At 45.9% G+C, this 20166-nt stretch overlaps 1 protein-coding gene across 22 annotated transcripts in view; it reads left to right on the top strand.

Annotated features, from left to right (window-relative positions):
* The window catches only part of SRCIN1 (SRC kinase signaling inhibitor 1), a 402584-nt gene that overhangs the window by 241664 nt on the left and 140754 nt on the right, over window positions 1–20166 (top strand). Inside the window, exon 1 of one of the 22 annotated variants that reach the window (XM_053259965.1) lies at window positions 3639–3765. The exons of the other annotated variants lie outside the window; for them this stretch is intronic. Within the exon in view, the coding sequence (XP_053115940.1) occupies window positions 3733–3765 (33 nt within the window). The 5' untranslated portion in view covers window positions 3639–3732. Of the gene's footprint in view, window positions 1–3638; window positions 3766–20166 lie in introns of those variants that run through there. 22 annotated transcript variants of the gene reach the window in all.

Raw genomic sequence — 20166 nt, 5'->3', positions numbered from 1 at the left:
CAGTTACCACTGGGATGATGATGATGATGATGATGATGATGATGATGATGATGATGATAAAATAACCAACTTTATTTGTACGGCTTCTCTATAACAATTGTTCTCGGAGCAGCTCACAAAATAAAATAATAAATAGTAAAATAAAACATACAATTAAAAACACATTAAACTTACAATCAAATGCAACTAAAAACAAAATAATAGCATTTAAACCAATGTTTAAAAGCCCCACAATGCCTCAGGCCACCCCTGCTCTGCCAGAAAAATGAGCTAAACATGGTTTTGCAAGGGAAAGTGTGGGCAAGGAAGGAGTCCGGATGCTCCCCACCGGCTCATGCTTCACTTTAAATCTGTTTTGGAACAATTCTGCACGACCCAGCTTGGCTCGTGATGCATCTCGTCTAGTTTTAGCCACATAATTCCCATCCCTCTTTGCTCTCACAAATATGTGCTTCTTCCTCCTACTTCATTGCCTGACAGAAGCTCTGTGTCAGATGACACAGCTTATCTGGCTACCCACCACCTGCAGTCCCTTGGCCACAGTTGTCAAGAGGAACTTCTGCTCCCTTTGTCCCATTGCAGATTCCTTAATCTGTCATCCAGTCCAGCTTGGTACCCAGTGACCTTTTGGGAGCATAGCAACTGCAGCCCCAGCAACCAAAGGGAAGATGATGCGGGACACGAGGATTGTGTGCATTAAAAAAAATCAAAAAAATCCCAGACCCATCATCTCCTTTGTTTGCTCAGATTGTTGGGAGTTTTCATCTTTTTGCTCTTTTTCGAAGGGTTTTCTTGGTCAATTATTTCCTCAGCTTGGGATGTGTGTGCGTGTTTCAGATAGATGTTAAATTCTTAGCCGGTAATTTCTAAATAAATCCATTTCCAGACTGCAAGCAAATGCCACTGGTTGCAGGCATACCCCCACCTCCCATGTTCTCAGAAGTTTGCTTGCAAACTGTGGTTACCCTCTGTTGAGGGAAATGTACTTTGTATGTCTCTCAGAGGCACCCCCTTCTTCACTGTTTCATCATGTGTCTCCAACTGAACTCTGGCATTGCCAACAGGTTCTGTAGCTAAGCCCTAATGGAACCGTGAATCCCAGATGTGGGTAAAGCTTGCCTTTGTTACCCTGTGATAAAGAAAATGCATTCCGCCCATGCCTAGAGGAACACTTCTTCACTGAAATGTGACTCTTATTTGTTTTAATGATGTTTGCACAGAAGAACTTCATAACAGATGTTGCACCATACAGAATAGTAGAAAGGGAATGCCATTTGGATTTTCTGGATCAACCACCACAGTATTTTGGGCTGGCCCTAGCTACCAGCATATGATAACGGTGAAGCATGAGTGTGCCAAGGCCTCAGAGGAGGCAGCTTTCTTGTACCTTTAAGATCTGTTTGCACTCCTCTGGCAAGCTGGGGAGTTTGCGGAACTGGCACCGTACGCATCAGAGATGTTTGTGCTGATGAGTCAGGCAAATATCAGCAGGCTTAGTGGCTATAATCCTCTGCCAAAATGCAGCCAGAACTCTGAAGGCCAGGCCTGCCGGCAGCTTCGAATAACATCTGTGAGTTCTATGCTACAGCAGTGGCTGCTGCCTGTTACAGAATTTGCCCCCCTCCTCGCAATGAAAAGAAAGGTTGCATTTTGCTAAGGGTGGCAACTAGGGCTTCATCTAAACCAGCCCCAGAATCTGTTTTGGCCTTTTAATGAGAAAACAAAGAGTGCCTCAGAACAGATGAAGAATACATTTATCCTGATCAGCCCTTATGCACGAGATTATGGGCAAAAGCTTCCATGTCACGGAGATGGAGGTGGTCTGGTGCCTATATTTTTCTTCTTTGGGCTGATTTTTGAAGGGATTGAATTACGCTGGTTAGGGATAGTTTTAACGGATCAGACTAAGATTCCATCTATCCCAGCACTCCCAGAAGTAATGAACGAGATACCCTTGAAAGTTTACGAGTAGAATAATATTGAGATAATCATTTCTCATTGCTTGGCCCCAGCATCTGGCAACTGGCTCCTGAGACAGGCCTTGACAGTTTTTATTTGGCTCTAGCAGCCCTCCCACCACCCCCACAAAGAACTAGGAACCAGACTGCCCTATTGAGGATAGGGGGAGTGGGCTCACTGCCCCCGCCCACAGAATGTCCTCTTCACCATGTGGAAGACAGACTTGCAACTTGTCCCAGCAATGCCCACTGCTGCAGGGGGATGCAGACAGACTCCGCCCCCTGCTTGTCGCCTCCTGCTTGCTCCATCCTCCTCCTGGTCTCTTCTCTCTGGCTCAGGTAGGCAATGGATGGATACAACCAGAAGGAGGAGGGTGCAATCTGCCCCCACTTTGCTCACTCACTCCTCTTCCTGGTCACCTCCGTCCATTCCTTGGCCGAGGCACCATGCAGTGTTCCCTCTAACAGAAAATCCCAGAGGTTGTGGACTACAACTCCCAGCATCCTCAGCCAAAGCCCGCTGCAGCTAGGTATTCTGGGAGCTGTCCTCAACAACTTCTGGGATTCCCTCTTACAGGGAACACTGGCACCATGGTGAGCTGGCACTTGGGAATGATCAGGCCTTGGCTTGAAACATGATGGGGGTTTGTTGTTTGTTTGTTTGTTTGTTTGTTTGTTTGTTTGTTCATTTAGAGAATGAAACGTGGCGTAAAAGATATCATTTTAACTCTTGTAAGCAGGGATGGCAGGCTTTTAAAAATTGCTTTTAAAACTTGCAAAACCTGTTAGCCAGAGGCGACAGTGGAACAAAAGAAGTGTGTATGTGTACACAATGGGAACTGAAGCGAGAAGAGAGGAGAGCTGATCTTGTGGTAGCAAGCATGACTTGTCCCATTAGCTAAGTAGGGTCTGCCCTGGTTGCATATGAATGGGAGACTAGAAGTGTGAGCACTGTAAGATATTCCCCTTAGGGGAAGGAGCCACTCTGGGAAGAGCAGAAGGTTCCAAGTTCCCTCCCTGGCATCTCCAAGATAGGACAAGATTTTTTTAAATTATTTTTTGTATAGGACAAGATTTTTTTTATTGAACCAACAAACTACCAAAGCATACAGTATGTTGCCAAAGCACAATTATATACAAAGTGGTTGTTTGTACATCATATATCTACAAAGATTTACACACAAGGATTTGGAAACCCACAAGGTTATGAAGTATATGAAGGTAGTACCGTAACTCAGGGATGGGGGATTACAAGGCACATCAGGTAATGGGGGTGGGGGCGGTATAGGGCTGAGAGAGATTCCTGCCTGCAACCTTGGAGAAGCTGCTGCCAGTCTGTGTAGACAATACTGAGCTAGATGGACCTATGGTCTGACAGTATATGACAGCTTCCTATGTCCCTATGAAGCGTCTCTCAAACTATCTTCAAGCCTTTTCATACAATTGTCTCTCTTCAGCTAGAGGTATTCTCCGTCTGGAGATTGAAGTTTCATTTAGCTGTCGCTAGGAGCCATTAATAGACCTCTCCTCTGTGAGTTTGTCTAACCTTTTGTTTGAAGCCACCTGAGTTAGAGGGCATCACTGCCTCATGTGCTAAAGAATGCATTGTGCTCAATACGCATTGTGTGAAGTAGGACTTCCTTTTGTCAGCCCTGAACTTGCTGTCAACCCATTTCACTAGATGACCCTGAATCCTGGTATTATGAGAGAAAGAAAGAAAACGTCTCTCCATTCACTCTCATCATGAGCAAAGTGGCCCTTATTCACTCCTTGAATGTGTGAAGAAATCGAGAGGTGGAAATGTGCGGTGAGTTGAGGACTTCGGTGTTATCACAGGTTGTGTAATCTACCCAGGGACTTCTGTACAGCTCCTAGCACATGACTGGTGATCTCATCTGCATGAACTAGGAACACAGGAACATAGGAAGCTGCCATATACTGAGTCAGACCATAGGTCCATCTCGCTCAGTATTGTCTACACAGACTGGCAGCGGCTTCTCCAAGGTTGCAGGCAGGAATCTCTCCCAGCCCTGTCTTGGAGATGCTGCCAGGGAAGGAACTTGGAGCCTAGATGCTCTCCCCAGAGCAGCTCCATCCCCTAAGGGGAATATCTTACAGCGCTTACACTTCTAGTCTCCCGTATGCAACCAGTGTGGATCCTGCTTAGCTTAAGGGGACAAGTCATGCTTGCTACCACAAGACCAGCTCTCTTCCCTGCTCTGCTCTCATCAGCTCAGCTTCTTCACATATCCGGTGTGATCTCTGGGGCAGCCCAGTGTGTCTCTTCCAGATGCACCCTCCATCTTTCCATCCCCTTGCTTTCCCCCCACACATATTAGCCAAGGGGGTACGGTTTACCCGCTAATCCGATTTTAACATTAATCTTGTTAACGTCAAGATCGGGATTAATTCTGGGTTAATCGGGATAATCCTGACAAAATGGTGAGCATTTTAAACATCCAACGGATTAATTGTTACCCTAAGCGACATGCAGGTTTGAAAGAAGACTGCAATTCATCAGGAAGACCAAAGCAGGGTGAGGAAGAGAATGAGGCCAGAAGCAGGGGTGGGACTTAGAGGTCCAGGGTAGGCAGAGGCAAGGATTTAATGTGCATTTCACGCCATGAGACAATCACTGCTGGGTAGGAAACTTACAGCACCTGGGAGTTATCCAGACATGTCTTCATGGTATCTGTTTAATTCGGGGGATTCAATAGACCATTCACATAGGCTCATCTCCTCTCCACATTCCCTGCAGATCTTTTTCCTGTGTGCATTCCCACAGCTTACTCCGAGTTTTTTCTCCAGCCAATCACATCCCAGAGGAGGAGGCGTGAGATGCCTACCAGAAAGGAATCCAACAACACTTTTGTAGCACTTAGCTAAAATTAGAGTGCTTTGCCTATATCATGCTGTCATAAATTGGGAGGGGGGCAGGGGTGAGGGGAAAGGCCAAGAGTTGAGAGACCACTTCCTAAAACTCTGGAGAGCTGCTGCCAGTCAGAGCGGACGATGCTGAGCTAGGTGGATCAAAGGTCTGACTCAGTAGGTGGCATGTTCCTGTGTTTCCTATGGGCTGCCTTGTATTTCCAAAACAGCAGCAGTGCCTGTGCTTCCCTCCCAGTGCAATCCAGCCATTTCCTCAGCGGCTAATTTGCTGCCATGGCTCCCGAGCTAATGATCCGCTAATTGCTCTAGCTCCAGTGCATCTTGTTCTGTCTTGTTGAGCAAAGTCCTTCTATTATAACTAATCATACCCACAACCCTCCCTCTCTTTGTCCGGAGGCTTGTTGTCATCAGTGGGTTCCTGCTCCCTCTTTCTAGGCATGCATTTGTCATCCACGCGTCTGTTCCAGGTTCCACTCTCTTGCTCCAGAAAAGCAGAGGAGGAGAAACTAATTAAAAAATGCCAGTGTTGGAAGGTTTAGAGAGTGCTCAGCAGTGAAAGAGAAGCATTTTGTGGCAAGAAAAACCTAATTTACTGTTACAGGAGCAGAATGAAAGAAGGTGGTACATTAAGGAGAGAGAGGGAGGTGGGGGGAGAGAGAGAGAGAGATGTGCTGGTGGTGTCATGAACGGAGCAATTGTGTGTGGCTGCATCCAGCAACCTCAGTGTGCCCAGAAAATGCTACAACTCTTTCTATGCAATGGACAGGAACTCCAAAACCCAAGAGGAGCTGTTGCTCAGCCCAGCTTGCTGCCCCTAGAGCAGCCAATAAGGAACACAGCTGTCAAACTAGCCTTCTTTGCGGAAGACCGGTGAAACAAGTTGCCAAGCAGTGCCCTCTGCTGACTCTTGGCGTTCTGCAAATCTACCCAGCAAATATTTAAAAAAAAAACACACACACAAAAGTGAGAGTTCTGAAAAAAGCCAATTTATTGGCAATGGCCCCTGCACACATCGCAGAGAAGTGTAGGGACATACCAGAAGCCTCGCGTCCCCCCCGTCCCAAGTTGCTGAATATAGAGGAATTTTTTTACCTTGGACATAATTTGGGCTAAGCTAGAATGTGCAGCCCTAATTCGAGGGAAACCAAAATCATGTGTGAACCGGTCCCTGATAGTCCACTGCGACTTCGGGGGTATATCCGGTGGATATCTGAACTCGCACCATCCATTCCGGAGCAGATGTGAACTAAAAGCCATGTGTGTAAAAGCTCCAGGGTCTGCCTCCATCTGAGAGTTAGGGACAGGGGTATTCCTAAATGAAAGTCAGCATCCATCTGTTTCTCTCGGTATAGCTTCTCATAATGGGCAGGATTAAACATTTATTTTTCTTTGCAACATGTGGCTTGGCTCACTTACACAACTCATTCAAGGCCCTTTGTTGGATTGCACATGTTGATCTGTGATGCAGGATCGGAAACAATCACCAGTCCAGAAACTACAGCTGGTCCAAAATGCTGCAGCCAGACTGCTGTGCTCAAGATAGGGATCGTGTGCTTCCTGGCTGATTGACCTGTGCTAGCTCCCAGGTCCCCCCCCCGCCCCAGGTTCAATTCAAGGTGCTGGTTGTTCTCTCTAAAGATAAAGATGATGAGGTCATCTGAGGAGACTCTGATCCTGGTGCTGACATTAAGGGAGGCTTGGCTGTCATTCACGCGGGACAGGGCCTTCTCTGTTGCTGCCTCCAGGCTCTGGAATGCTCTCCTGGTGGCTATTCGCTCCTCAGTCTCCATCACAGTTTTTAGAAAGCATGTGAAATCTTGGCTTTTTACCCAGGCTCCATGATTGTCTCTACTGCTGCTTCTTTGTATTTTGTATGGTTATTTTATGCTTGTATACACTGATGAGATCTGCGCTGATGGGAGTATACGATGATGGGATCTGAGCTGTCAGTGACTGACCAGAAGAGGGATCTTGGGGTCGTGGTGGACAGCTCGTTGAAAGTGTCAACTCAATGTGTGGCAGCTGTGAAAAAGGCCAATTTCATGCTAGGGATCATTAGGAAGGGGATTGAAAATAAAACGGCTAATATTCTAATGCCCTTATAATGCCCTTTGGTGTGGCCACAGTTAGAGTACTGCGTACAGTTCTGGTCACCACATCTTAAAAAGGACATTGTAGAACTGGAAAAGGTGCAGAAGAGGGCAACCAAGATGATCAGGAGTCTAGAGCACCTTTCTTATGAGGCAAGGCTACAACACATGCGGCTTTTTAGTTTAGAAAAAAGATGACTGCGGGGAGACATGATAGAGGTCTATAAAATCATGCATGGTGTGGAGAAAGTGGATAGAGAGATATTCTTCTCCCTCTCACACAACACTAGAACAGGGGTCATCCCATGAAATTGATTGCCAGGAAATCTAAGAAATTTGTTGGAAATCCAACAAATGGAAGTAATTTTTCACACAACGCATAATCAACTTGTGGAATTATCTGCCATGAGATGTGGTGACAGCCAACAACCTGGATGGCTTTAAGAGGGGTTTGGATAACTTTATGGAGGAGAGATCTATCATCGGCTACTAGTTGGAGGGCTAAAGACCACCTCCAGCCTCAAAGGCAGGATGCCTCTGAGTACCAGTTGCAGGGGAGTAACAGCAGGAGAGAGGGCATGCCCTCAACTCCTGCCGGTGGCTTCCAGCAGCATCTGATGGGCCACAGTGTGAAACAGGATGCTGGACTAGATGGGCCTTTGGCCTGATCCAGCAGGTCTGTTCTTATGTATTTTAAATCTTTTTAGTCAGAGCTATGTTTTTATATTTTAGCTTATATTTTAATTGTGTGATTTTTATAGTCTTGTTTTAATTTTTGTGTGAACCAGCTTGGGATTGTTTTAATGAAAGGCAATATATAAATTTAACAATAAAAGAAATAACAATAAATAAAGTCCTTTACGATCCTAAGTTTCTTGAGGACTGCTTCTCCTATATGTAGGTGCCCACAACAGGTGCTCTGCTCCATGTCCCACCTTTTATAGAAGTATGTTTGGCGGTGGCACAGACTAGGGTTTTTTCTGTGGCGGCACCTTAGTTGTGGCACTTGATCCCCCTTGGGGGTGTGCACAGCCTCTTCCTATACATTTTTGAGACTCTGTAAAGACACTTTTATTCCGACAAGCATTCCGTTTCAGTTTAGGATCAATTTACAGTTCACACTGACTGTTTATGGTTATTCTCCAAGTCAAGGCCAGCCCTTTTATGAGGCAAGGGGAGGCAGTCACCTCAGGTACTAGATTACTGAGGCACTCGTAGGGCAGCAGGCTGCCCCCTGCAGCTGCCATTGGAGCAGCTCTTTGCAGGAGGAGAGAAAAGGAGGCTGCTGGCGACCTTCCCTCCCCCCCCCACCCCGTGCCACTTTCAAAACTTGCAAGGGTTGGAACCAATCAGTAGCATGGGACAAGGTAGCACCTTAGGCCATCCTGCTCGAATTGGTTGTTTTGTTTTTATTGTGCTTCCCCGCCCTCTGAAAATTACAAGCGAAATAAATTCAATTAATACAGCCATGTAAGCATCAAATAACCCTTAAGATATAGTTGCAGTCAAAAAAATGAAATATGTATGGTTTGATATTGTCCCTTTATGAAATAAATGGTCTTTTTACATTCGTGTGGCACTTTGAGCACTTCCTGTTGCAAAGTGGCTTATAAATACTGCAAGTAAGTAAGTAAGTAAGCAGGAAATTCAGCCCAGGGCTAACCCAACACAATTTTGGTGCTGAGAGTAGAACGTCCAAATGACAACTCTCTCCCACTTATTAACATGGGAGGAGGATATTCTCATCTAGCAGGAATTTCTCCAGAGTGAAACCCATTGCAGTGAGTGGAAGTTGCACAACAGCGTTTCTGGTAGACTGTGCCCCGTGGTCACATCTGTCTGTCTTCCACTCTGCTACCAATAATGGCTGTCAACATCTGCCACCTGAGACCAAAACTTGTCCTCATGATAGGTCTGCCTCTGATCCTGCTTGCCAGAATGTTCAGATCTCAGGGCAAATGAGACTCTGTCCTCCTTGCTCCAAAATTTGGAACAGACCAGAGTTATTCTGGGTACCTGACCCCACTCCCCAGTGTTTGTGCCCTGCCCTCCCCCGTTTAGCACTACTTGTGGAAACCTATCTGGGATGCCTGAAATGTCTACTTGGAATGTCAGTTTCTCTACCACATTTTCAGTGGAGGCCATATTCATGCAAACTGTGTTTTCAGCCCAGCTCCAGTCCCCTGGGTTCCTAAGCTGCATCCTGCAGTGAGTCTCACAGCTTTTCTAATCCACCAGGGACATCTCTCAGGAAATGCTATAGCCCAGGGTTTCTTAACCTTGGGCCCCAAGATGTTGTTGGTCTATAACTCCCATCATCCTTAGCCACAAAGGCCATGTCTGGGGATGATGGGAGTTGTAGTCCAGCAACATCTGAGGGCCAAAGGTTAAGAAACCCTGCTTTAGCCCACCACTCTCCTCTCCTCCGCATGCTCTCTTTTGCTCCATCCTCTTCTTTTTCAAGTGCAGTAAGTGTGAGAGGCGGATGTGAGGAGGGGAGCAACTCCTCATGCATTGCAAAAGCTAAAAAGGAGAAGGAGAGCAGCCATGGCAATGGACAAGGTGCACGTGTCCCACCTGGGACATTATAGGATTGGCCCAGATACTAATCTGGGAGGTGGTGATTTTAATTGTCCACAGATAGTTGCAGATGCAGGCTTTCAGTTGCAAATGTATCACAGCTAGGCAGAGTACAGGTTGTGTACCCAGTAACAAAAAGAGAGAAAACCCCTTTCCAGGCAGTGGTTTAGGAACATAGCAAACTGCCTTATATGGACTCAGACCCTTGATCCAGCTGGCTCAGTATTGTCTACACTGACTGGCAGTGGCTCTCCAAGGTTTCAGGCAGATGCCCTGGAGATGCCAGGGATATTGAACCTGGGACCTTCTGTATGCAAGCACATGCTCTACCACTGAGCGATGACCCCATCCGCTAAGGGGAATAGCTTACAGCAGACAGTGCTCACTTGCAGTCACCCATCCCTATGCAAACCAGGGCAGACCCTGCTTTGTAAAGGGGACAATTTATGCTTGTTACGGCAAGACCAGCTCTCCTCCCCTTATTCCAGTGGTTCCCAACCAGGGTACATCCTCCAGATGTTGCTGAACTACAACTCTCCCATCACCCCCAGCTATATTTTTTTGTGGCTGAGGATGCTGGGAGTTGTAGTTCAGCATCATCTGGAGGATGTACCCTGGTTGGGCACAACTGCCTTTCCCCCTCATAAACATTGATCCTTACAGTGAGTTTTCTGCAGTGCCCAGAAGACATTCTCTGCATTCCAGAAGGAATTTGCCCGACTCCTGTTGAACATGTATGTCTTTTTGTTGCTGCATTTTCTCGAGTTAATAATGCTAGTGGAGCAGCTTGCACAATAAGGAATGGCATGGCAGCACAGCTTGTCTCGGTCTGAGGAGGAGTGGTTTTTTCTGTGCAGGTGGTCATGTTTTGGAGGATTGCCTCCAAAGGGCATACTTTCCCCTCTTCTGTCTTCTACACCTGACTGCAGTTTTGCTACTTCTGGTCATTGTCCTTTGCAGAAAATAAAAGGAGGTCATTATTATCAATATTAGCTCTTCTATCCCCCTATTTGTAGTTTTAAAAACAAACGTTTGCTCCCATTCATGCATTCTCAGATGTAAGTCTCACTGCTGTTAATGGGGCTTCCTCCCAAGAAGGTGACAGAGAGGAGAATGATGAGTTTTGGAGTAGGGCTGTAAATCAATTAGGATGCTAGTCAGAGGTGTGTATGTGTGTGTGAACGTTCCAGCCCTGCCTGTTCTGATCGTTGTGATTTAAATGGCAAATGTCACACCTCAAAACTTTAATGTGTGCATGCACAGAACCGCACACACCCATCTGCCTGACATGTGAGTGCTGAGTACTCAGTGCTCCCGGGAGTGCTCCTGGATCCCAAACTCTCCCTGGTTGCTCAGGTTGAGGCAGTGGCCAGCAGTGCTTTTTATCCGCTTCGGTTCATATGCCAGATACGTCCATTTCTGGAGACAAATGAGCTTAAAATGGTGGTACATATGCTGGTAACCTATATGCTTGACTTACTGTAATGCACTCTACGTGGGGTTGCCTTTGTATATAGTTTGGAAACTACCATTGGTACAGAATGCGGCAGCCAGACTGGTCTCTGGGGTTACCCGAAGGGACCATATAACACCGATTCTAAAAGAACTGCACTGGCTGCCAATATGTTTCCGAACGAAATACAAAGTGCTGGTTATTACCTATAAAGCCCTTAAAGGCTTGTGTCCAGGGTACTTAAGAGAGCACCTTCTCTGATGTGAACCCTGTCGCCTATTAAGATCATCTGGAGAGGTCTGGTTACGGTTGCTACCAACTCGTTTGGTGGCAACTCAGGACCCAGCCTTCTCTGTGGCTGCCCCAGGGCTTTGGAATGCGCTCCCTGCTGAAATAAGAGCATCTCATTCTCAGTCTGTTTTTCAGAGGACCCTGAAGACGTACCTGTATTCCCAGACTTTTAACTGAAATTTTAATTTTAATGTGTTTTTATCCATTGTGATTTTTACCTGTTTTATGAATTGTAAATGTTTTATATTTTATATTATGTTTTAATTTGTACACTGCCTAGAGATTTCTATATCAGGCGGTATAGAAATTCAAATAAATACATACATACATACATACATACATAAATACATAGACGTGAGTGATATAATGGCCCCACAAGGGTCTACCATCCATGCAGTCTCCATACTGACAAAAAAAAAAAAAGCAATGTAGTGATTTCTCGTTATAGTCTGTGGCCAAAGCAAAAATAACAGCAGTATTAGCTCTATATTGTATTCTACACATACATGGAAAGAGTGCAAGAGCAGTAATTTCAGTTTAAATAAAGGAGCAAAAGAGTGGTCTCAACAGCACAATCTATGCATGTTTACTTGAAAGTAAGTTCAATTATGTTCAGTGGGACATACTCCTGGGAAAGTGTGCATAGGATTGCAGCCAAGTCATGAATGCGGACTTTTCTTCTTGTGGGAGGACGTTATTTCAGGAAGTGATTAATTAACAACCAGCAACAATGTCTAGAGAGCAAGAGGCACTTAAAATTACATCAAACATTTTTTCTCCTTTTGTTTGTTTATTTCCAAGTTCCACAGAAGTCTTGGCAGAAGCGAGGATGGGGAGGGAAATGCTGAAGAAGTTAAATAAATCAGAAGTGCTCAACAACAGAAGTCATTTTTTTTTTTTTTTAGAAAGGCGGACACGGTGGGGAGATGGGAACAGGGGCAGACCACAAACTGGCAATATTCTACCCCCTACTGAGGATGGAAAATAGTAATATGACTACAAGAAAGAAGCCCACAAGAACTGCTCCACGTGGGCATTCAATTTCTCTTCTGCATTCAGTTCAATGTGGTGTGGAAATAAGTGCAAACAAGCCCTCTGTTTGGAAGTGCCCAGAGAGAAAGAGAATAAGAGAGAAGCAGGCAGAGCCAGGAACAGAGTGCTCAGAATACTACAGTAAACTGTCAGCTTTTAAAGTTTCAACACTTGGCAGTTTTGCAATTGTAGCCATTAAAAAACCCAATAAAAAACAATAATGAACAGTTGCTCTGGTTCCAAAGAGGAAACCAGTAATCAACGTCTCTCCCCGCTCCCCCGCACAACACGGAACAGGAGCTGACTAATTCAGGGACAATTCAGCAATGCCTCAGCTGTGGAAAGTGAGCAGTAAGTAAGGAATTAGCTGCTGTAAACGAAAGGGGCAATAAAGGAACAGTTACAGGAAGAAATGGGTTAGCTTTGCTAACTGGGACTGACTTCTAAGAAAAAATATGGTAGGATCTTGCCCATGGGGGCATTGCTAGAATGTCATAATGGAAACAGTATTGCATTAAATGCTGTGTGGAATCGCCATTTTAATTCTGCTTCTAATGGACTGCAGATACCAGCACCTTAGCAGTGTGGGAGCAAAGTGTGTGTGTGTGTGTGTGTGTGTGTGTGTGTTTGTGTTTGTAAGTGCATGTGTTTACAGACTACAGCTTCTGTAGCAGTCCCACCATCCTAGGGTGGCATGCAGGGGCGTAGTGACTATTGAGCAAGGGGGGACAATTGTCCCCAGGTCTCAAGAGTCTGCCCCCCCAAGCCCCAAGGCTCCCCATTGCCCTTGGCCAGGGCTCCCCCTTGCTCCCTCCTGCACTCAATTGGCAAGCAACATGCTCGGCTGGGAGCACGAGGCACACCCCCTCCTCTCCAGACAGCATTTCATGCTGCCTGAGGAGGAATGGACTCTCCCATTCCCCCTACCAGGCATCAGCCTCTCCCCTGCATCTGATGTCAGAGGGAAGGGGTGGGGCCAGTGCAGAGAATAGGGTTGTCACACCCCCAGCGGAGTTTTATTTCCTCATTTCCCCTGTCAGTGGAGGGGAGAGGAGGAGCTCCCTTTCAGCAATTCCACCAACTGCTGACAGGGGAAATGAAACTATGCAGGGGCTGTGACAGACCCATTCTCTGTACTGGCCCCGCCCCCTGTATCTGACATCAGACACAGGGGGCGTGGCTTGGGGGCGCATGCATGCTTTGCACACACAAAAGAACACCCAAGGGGTGGGAGAGCCACTGGTCAGACTTTGGCCCCCGCAAAGCTCCCTACACTCCTGGTGGCATGTGTTTTAAAATGGAAAGATTTCCCCCCTATGCAAGTGGTTTTCAACTTTCTGCCTTCAGGCAGAGGTGCACCTAGATAACTTTGGAGCCTGGACCTGCCCATCCCCCCATGAATTAAGCATCATTTTTTAACCCGTAGGTTCTTGAGGGCACAAACCACACCACCCAGGACAGAGTAAAGATGATTTGAAGGCCCCCATGGGGTGTGGAGGCCCTGGACTTTGGCCACAAAGTCCAGGAGTAAGACAGCCTCTGCCTTCAGGGAATCCTTTCGAGTTTGCCTTGTCTCCTGGGGAACCTCTCCACTTACTGCTAAAAGGGATTGCAGCCTGTGCTCTCTTGTCCAGTCCACTTCTTTCAAGAGCTTGACTTAGAAGGAAGGAGAATGAAGCGCCCGAGGCAGCCCCTCTCAATGTAACCTGCAAAGCAGGACTCTCAGATCTCACCAGTGTCAGCATTAGACATTTTGGCACCTGAACTAGGAAGTCAAAAAGTGCATAATGCCCAGCTCTGCTCTGCAGTGTGTTGTATGTTGAAGTCAGTGGAGAGGGAGGGGCTGGAGGCAGGCAGGTTAATGGTGCCCCCCACTGGAATCTGATTTCCAAAGTCAGATGCTTCCTGCCCCTTCCTGATAAGACCAGCCATGAATCCTTGAATATGAGAACACATGTGGGGCAGGGAGAAGCGTGAGTCATCTGTACAAAGTAGAGCCTCTCACAGCTCTGGAAGAGGAGAACAGCATGCCACCTCTAGAGTTGGAACCAGCTGTCACAAAGCATGCTGTGTAACAGAGACAGCCGTTTGGTCTTCTCTGTGTAACAGAGAAGACCATCCAGTTGTGCAATCCCAGCAGCTGTAGGAATTGGCCAAGGGGAGGGTGTCACCTGCAGCAAACAGAAAGTGAGAAAAAGTGTAAAGGTGTCCTTTACAGATGTGCCCTGATGTCAGCTTTGGAACCACACAAGGGAGTGCAGTCAAGGGAAGGCACATCTGGTCCTTTAGGCCTGCTGATCAGGTTTCCAAGGCAACAGGGCAAATCCCTGGCCAGCATGTTCCATGCTATGCCTCACTCTGCCTGTGCATGGATGGTGTGTGTGCATATTTCCCAAGAAGAGGCAGAATTTTCCAGGATCTTAAACAGCAGGAACAGCCCAAGTAAAGAGCTACAGGGGAAAGCTTTGTGGTCAATGGCAGATTACCGCATAGGCAATATAGGCAGCCGCCTATGGCGGCAATTCTTGGAGAGCGGCATCTGGAGGGAAACTTAATTCTCCCCCCCACACACACACACAACTTTAAAAATTCCACTGTGTAGTGGTGGAGGCTCCGCCCGCCTCCCAAACCATCACAGGAGGTGAGGTCGGGCACTGGAGGACGGCGGCGTAAGAGGTCCTCCCTCAAGCCCGGCTTACTCGCAAATAACACAGAGTGGGCAATTTCGGGCTTCTGCGCATGCGCACAGTGAAAGGTTGTACAGTGAACTTCAAGATCTAGCAGGAATTTGAGCCCAAGTCTCAGGTCATAGAGACACAGGAAACTGCCATATACTGAGTCAGACCATCGGTTCCTCTAGCTCATCAGTATTGTTGACTCTGGCAATGGCTTTTCAGGGCTTCAGGCAAGAATCCTGGAAATGCCAGGGATTGATTTTGAGACTTTTATGTGTAAGCTTCTCAGATGCTTTACCACTAAGCTGCAACACCATCCCTGACAGCAGGAGATGCTCAGAGCAGGTAACAACACTAAAAAGTGAAATATCCATTAAATAGAAATATGCTATATCAAATTAAAATTGCCTCCACCAGTCTATAACCATTTAACAGACCATAGGCTACCAACAGGCTACCAAACATGCTGTTTCACTTTTGTGATGGGAAGTAGCAAAAATTGGAGAAGGGGATGGGAGTATATCTCCATGCAGAATTGTATGCAAATTGCTATTCTGTGATGGCAAATGAAGAGATGCCTTCTTCTCTAATCTTTGTTTGAACAAAGGACAGCTCCACAAATTAATAGAAAACTCAAGCAGGTGGTGAATATGTACATGTGTCTTTAACATCTATGTATTCAGGTCTAGGATTCCTGACTAAACCAGGGTTCCCAGTTATGTGCACAGGTGTTTTTAAGTGTATGCATGTACTCACATGTAAGATGCCCACATGTTATGTGTTTGCTTTAGGAAATATGTGTGGTTTTCCCCCCCCCCACCCTAATAGCTGGGAATGAAGTCTCCTTAATGGGCAGGGTAGGATCTGAGATCAGAGTTTTGAGTGTCTGTGTGTGTGTGTGTGTGTGTGAGAGAGAGAGAGAGAGAGAGAGAGAGAGAGAGCGAGAGAGAGAGAGAGAGAGCGCATTTCCAATGCTCTCCCAAATAAATTAAATCCTGTCGCACTGCCACCCTAGACATCCCACCACTTGCGTGAGTGAGGAGTGTGTAACCGGCTTTCCCCTAAGCCAGTAGATATAGATATGCTTCAGATGTAGATGGAAGAATGCACACTTGATCTGCTGTGGGAACTTAACTCTGACAGTCTGAAAGTGGAAGGCATGAATTAGACTGCTGGCAGCCTCCAGGGCAATCCATTTCCCCTTGTGAGGCTCCTGGGGAAATATGTGATGATCAAGAGACTTGTTCATTTTGCTTCTCCCACTTAGGTTCAGGGGCTCAATCCAGCTGCTAATTGGTTTCTTTTTTTAATCCCTTGCTTTCATTGCATTTGCTGCATCAGATGCTTGACAAAGGAAGCTGTTGCCCAAGAATTCACCAGGGAGAGGATTCCACTTTTATAAATTTCACAGTGTGTAGGTATCTTCTCCCACACCCTCTCCTAACAGTGTGAAATCTGATAGGCTTCTAGGGCTGACTAGTCCAGCTATTGTTTGTGATGGGATAGTGTAAAAGAGCATGAGATGATCTCATCCCTGAGGTGGCAGCAATGAGGACTTTTCCCAGGTATGGGAGTATTCTGATGAAGCCTGGATGTAGTAAACGGAGGTGGTGATGGTGGGAGTTTAAAATCTCTTTGAGCAGGAATGACTATCCTTTCTCAGCAGCAACAGGGGTAGGGGGTAGTATTTCTTTTAGAGAGGAAGGGGAGGATATCTGTATAAAAATAATGTTTATTTGCATGTACTTAGATGAAGTGGGAATTATATGTAGCAAACATTAAAATTCTGTACCAAGGTACAGTAATGCACATTTTTTGTCAAGAAAAACAAATCATTTAACCTGTATAAAAATAAATATTTGCATTTATACTTGTTATTTTGTGTAACGATTCTCCTTTTGCTAGTAATACTAATGACAAATGACAAATAACTATGCAGGACATGAAGGCACCAAAATTTAGGAGAGGGATTTGTGACCATTCTTATATTGATATCACAGATACTGCCCATGGGGTATTTGTGGCCCTAGGCAGCCACTTTCCTCACTCCAAAGAATATGCACAATTTCTAGGGGCAAATTTTGCTCCTGGATCCAAAGCTCTCCCTGGTTTCTCAGGTGGAGGTGGTGGCCAGGAGTGCTTTTTATCAGCTTTGGTTGATACGTCAGCTACATCCATTTCTAGAGATGAATGACCTTAAAACAGTGGTACATATGCTGGTAACCTCCGGGTTTGACTAATGCTCTCTATGTGGGGCTGCCTTTGTACGTCGTCCAGAAACTACAATTGGTACAGAATGCGGCAGCCAGATTGGTCTCTGGGACAACACGAAGGGATCACATAACACCGGTTCTAAAAGAACTGCACTGGCTGCCAATATGTTTCTGGGTGAAATACAAAGTTCTGATTACCTATAAAGCCCTTAATGGCTTGGGTCCAGGCTATTTGAAAGAGCGCCTCTTCTGTCATAATCCCTGCCGCCTGTTAATGATCTTCTGGAGAGGTCCAGTTATGGTTGCCACCAGCTCATTTGGTGGCAACCCAGGACCAGGCTTTTTCTGTGGCTGCCCCAGGGCTTTGGAATAAGCTTCCTGCTGAAATAAGAGCATCTCCTTCTCTGTTTGTTTTCAGGACAAGACCCTCCTGTTCTCTCAGGCTTTTCATTAGAATTAATAATTTTAATCATTTTATAAAACTTGTTTTAATAATTTTATTCTATTGTTTTTATTTCATGTATTTTAATTTGTAACTTGTAAATATTTTAAATTTTGTTCTCCGCCTAGAGATATACATATCAGGTGGTATAAAAATATGATCGATTGATCGATCAATCAATCAATCAATTAAATAAAAAGACTCCGGCCTGTAACCTTGGAGAAGCCACTGCCAGTCAGTGTATGGACTGGCAGCGGCTCTCCAAATGTTTCAAGCAGGAGTCTCTCTCAGCCCTACCTTGTGTTGATGCCAAGGATCTTCTATATGCCAGCAGATGCTCTGCCACTGAGCTATGGGCCCATTCCCTAAGGCAGGGGTAGGCAGTCGTTACTGAACTACCACCATCCCCAGCTTCAATTCATTTTCTCCTGCCCTCGGGGCAATATCTTACAGCGGATAGCACTCACATGTATTCGCCCATCCACAAGCAAACCAAGCTGACAGTGGTCCCTCTTCAATTTTTTCATCTCTGTGCGGAATGAGTTTTGTTCTGGGCAGCAGTATAAAGGCAGTGTGTGCGCACCTGCATTCAGAATGGGGCCATCCTGATTCAACCTGAGTGGGATCGAAAATGAACTGAGCGGATATCCAAGAACTTACGAGCGTGAGCACATGCGCACGCCTTAGAGGGAACAGTGCAGGCAGACCCTGTTTAGCAAAGGGGACCCTGCATGCCCCTGCAGAAAAGCCAGAGCTTCTAGAAATGACCTGAGATTTCAACCAGGTATATACCCACACACTTGCAAACCCATCTTCACATTTTTAAGAGCTTTAGGAAGACTGAGATTCTCATATTGTGAATTTGGTACTCAGTAATTCTGCAGTCATATGGTATGGCCAAGAAATACATGTAGCCTTTTTTACAGGGTTATAGCAGCCCATGCAATGCAGTGCTAATTTCAACACGCAAGGTGCATCATACAGTATGGGACCACATACATTACAATTGCCAGGAGGAAGAAGGAACTAGTTTGAAATGGGACAGTGGATCAACCTCCCATTGGAGTTGGGAAGAATATTTATTTTATTTTATTTTATTTATTACATTTATATCTTGCTCTTCCTCCAAGGAGCCCAGAGCAGTGTACTACATACTTAGGTTTCTCCTCACAACAACCCTGTGAGGTAGGTTAGGCTGAGAGAGAAGTGACTGGCCCAGAGTCACCCAGCAAGTATCATGGCTGAATGGAGATTTGAACTCGGGTCTCCCCGGTCCTAGTCCAGCACTCTAACCACTACACCACGCTGGCTATGATATTGCACATTATAAGACTGAGCTGTTTTCTCCTGGCATGTTTAAGGTCCAGGATTGGCATGTTTGTATTGGAAACTACTTAACTGCTTATTAATAATATTTTGGTTATCCTGATGCTTTGCAGCTGTTTAATTTCCCTTGTCGCAAATTAGAATTTATAATGGTTGGATATCACTTTGTCATAGGCAAATTTTGTTTTTATGTGTATTTTTGCATATGATGTTTTGATATCATTTTCCTGGAATGACATATTGGCCGACATCCTAACATGCGCCTGTGCAATTTTGTGCTTGTGCCAAGTTGCACTAGTGCAAGAAGTTTGTGTTGCTGTGCTAAATCATGGGGATTTTCAAAATGCACACTTGCACAAAAGTTCACTGCAAAACATATGAGGTGTGCTACAGGCTGAACACCTTGTGTTCAGTGCAGTCATGTTTGTGCTTGCTCCGTCCTGGTCTGGAACACAAGTCCTAGACTTAGCACAAATAGTTACTGTGGCACTCTTATGCAAGTGCAGCATTAGGATGTTGGCCATAAAACATAAGAGACCCATTCACACGATCAGAAATAGGGTAGGACAAGCATCCTGCCCAAGTTTGGGAGGTGTCTGCGCTTCCATTTTCTGATTTTGTGCCAGGGAAAAACAAGGTAGGGGGCGTCAGCAGTGATAGTCAGCTAGCTTTGCCCTGGGTAGGAGGGCTCCATCCTACCCAAAAGCTGTACTCAGCTGCTGAATGGGGTAGAAGGAAAAGCCCTCCTGCCCATTGGGTGGCTAGCTGATGATCACTGCCAGCACCTCCTACCTTGTGTTTCGCTCACACATGTTCAGAAAACAGGAGCGCGGACACCTCTTGAACATGGGCGGAACACTCTCTTTTTTAACATTATTTTAAAAAATGGTTTTTATTATGCTTTTCCTCCAAGGAGCCTAGAGTGGTGTACATAGCTAAGTTTCTCCTCACAACAACCCTGTGAATTAGGTTAGGCTGAGAGAGAAGTGACTGGCCCAGAGTCACCCAGCAAGTCTCATGGCTGAATGGGGATTTGAACGTGGGTCTCTCTGGTCCTGGTCCAGCACTCTAACTACTACACCATGCTCTCCTACACTGTTTCTCATCATTGGAATGAGCCCAGGGTCCCTTTTTAAGGAGTTGCCCTCTTCTTGGTCTATTTGTGTTTGCATCCTGTGCACTATTGGAGAACTTTTCAACCTTGTACTGTTGTTGGC

Source organism: Hemicordylus capensis, chromosome 6 (assembly GCF_027244095.1).
Source record: "Hemicordylus capensis ecotype Gifberg chromosome 6, rHemCap1.1.pri, whole genome shotgun sequence".
Classification (NCBI taxonomy): Eukaryota; Metazoa; Chordata; class Lepidosauria; order Squamata; family Cordylidae; genus Hemicordylus; species Hemicordylus capensis.
Note: the sequence above shows the minus strand (reverse complement) of the source record. Positions and strands in the feature narration are given on the sequence as shown.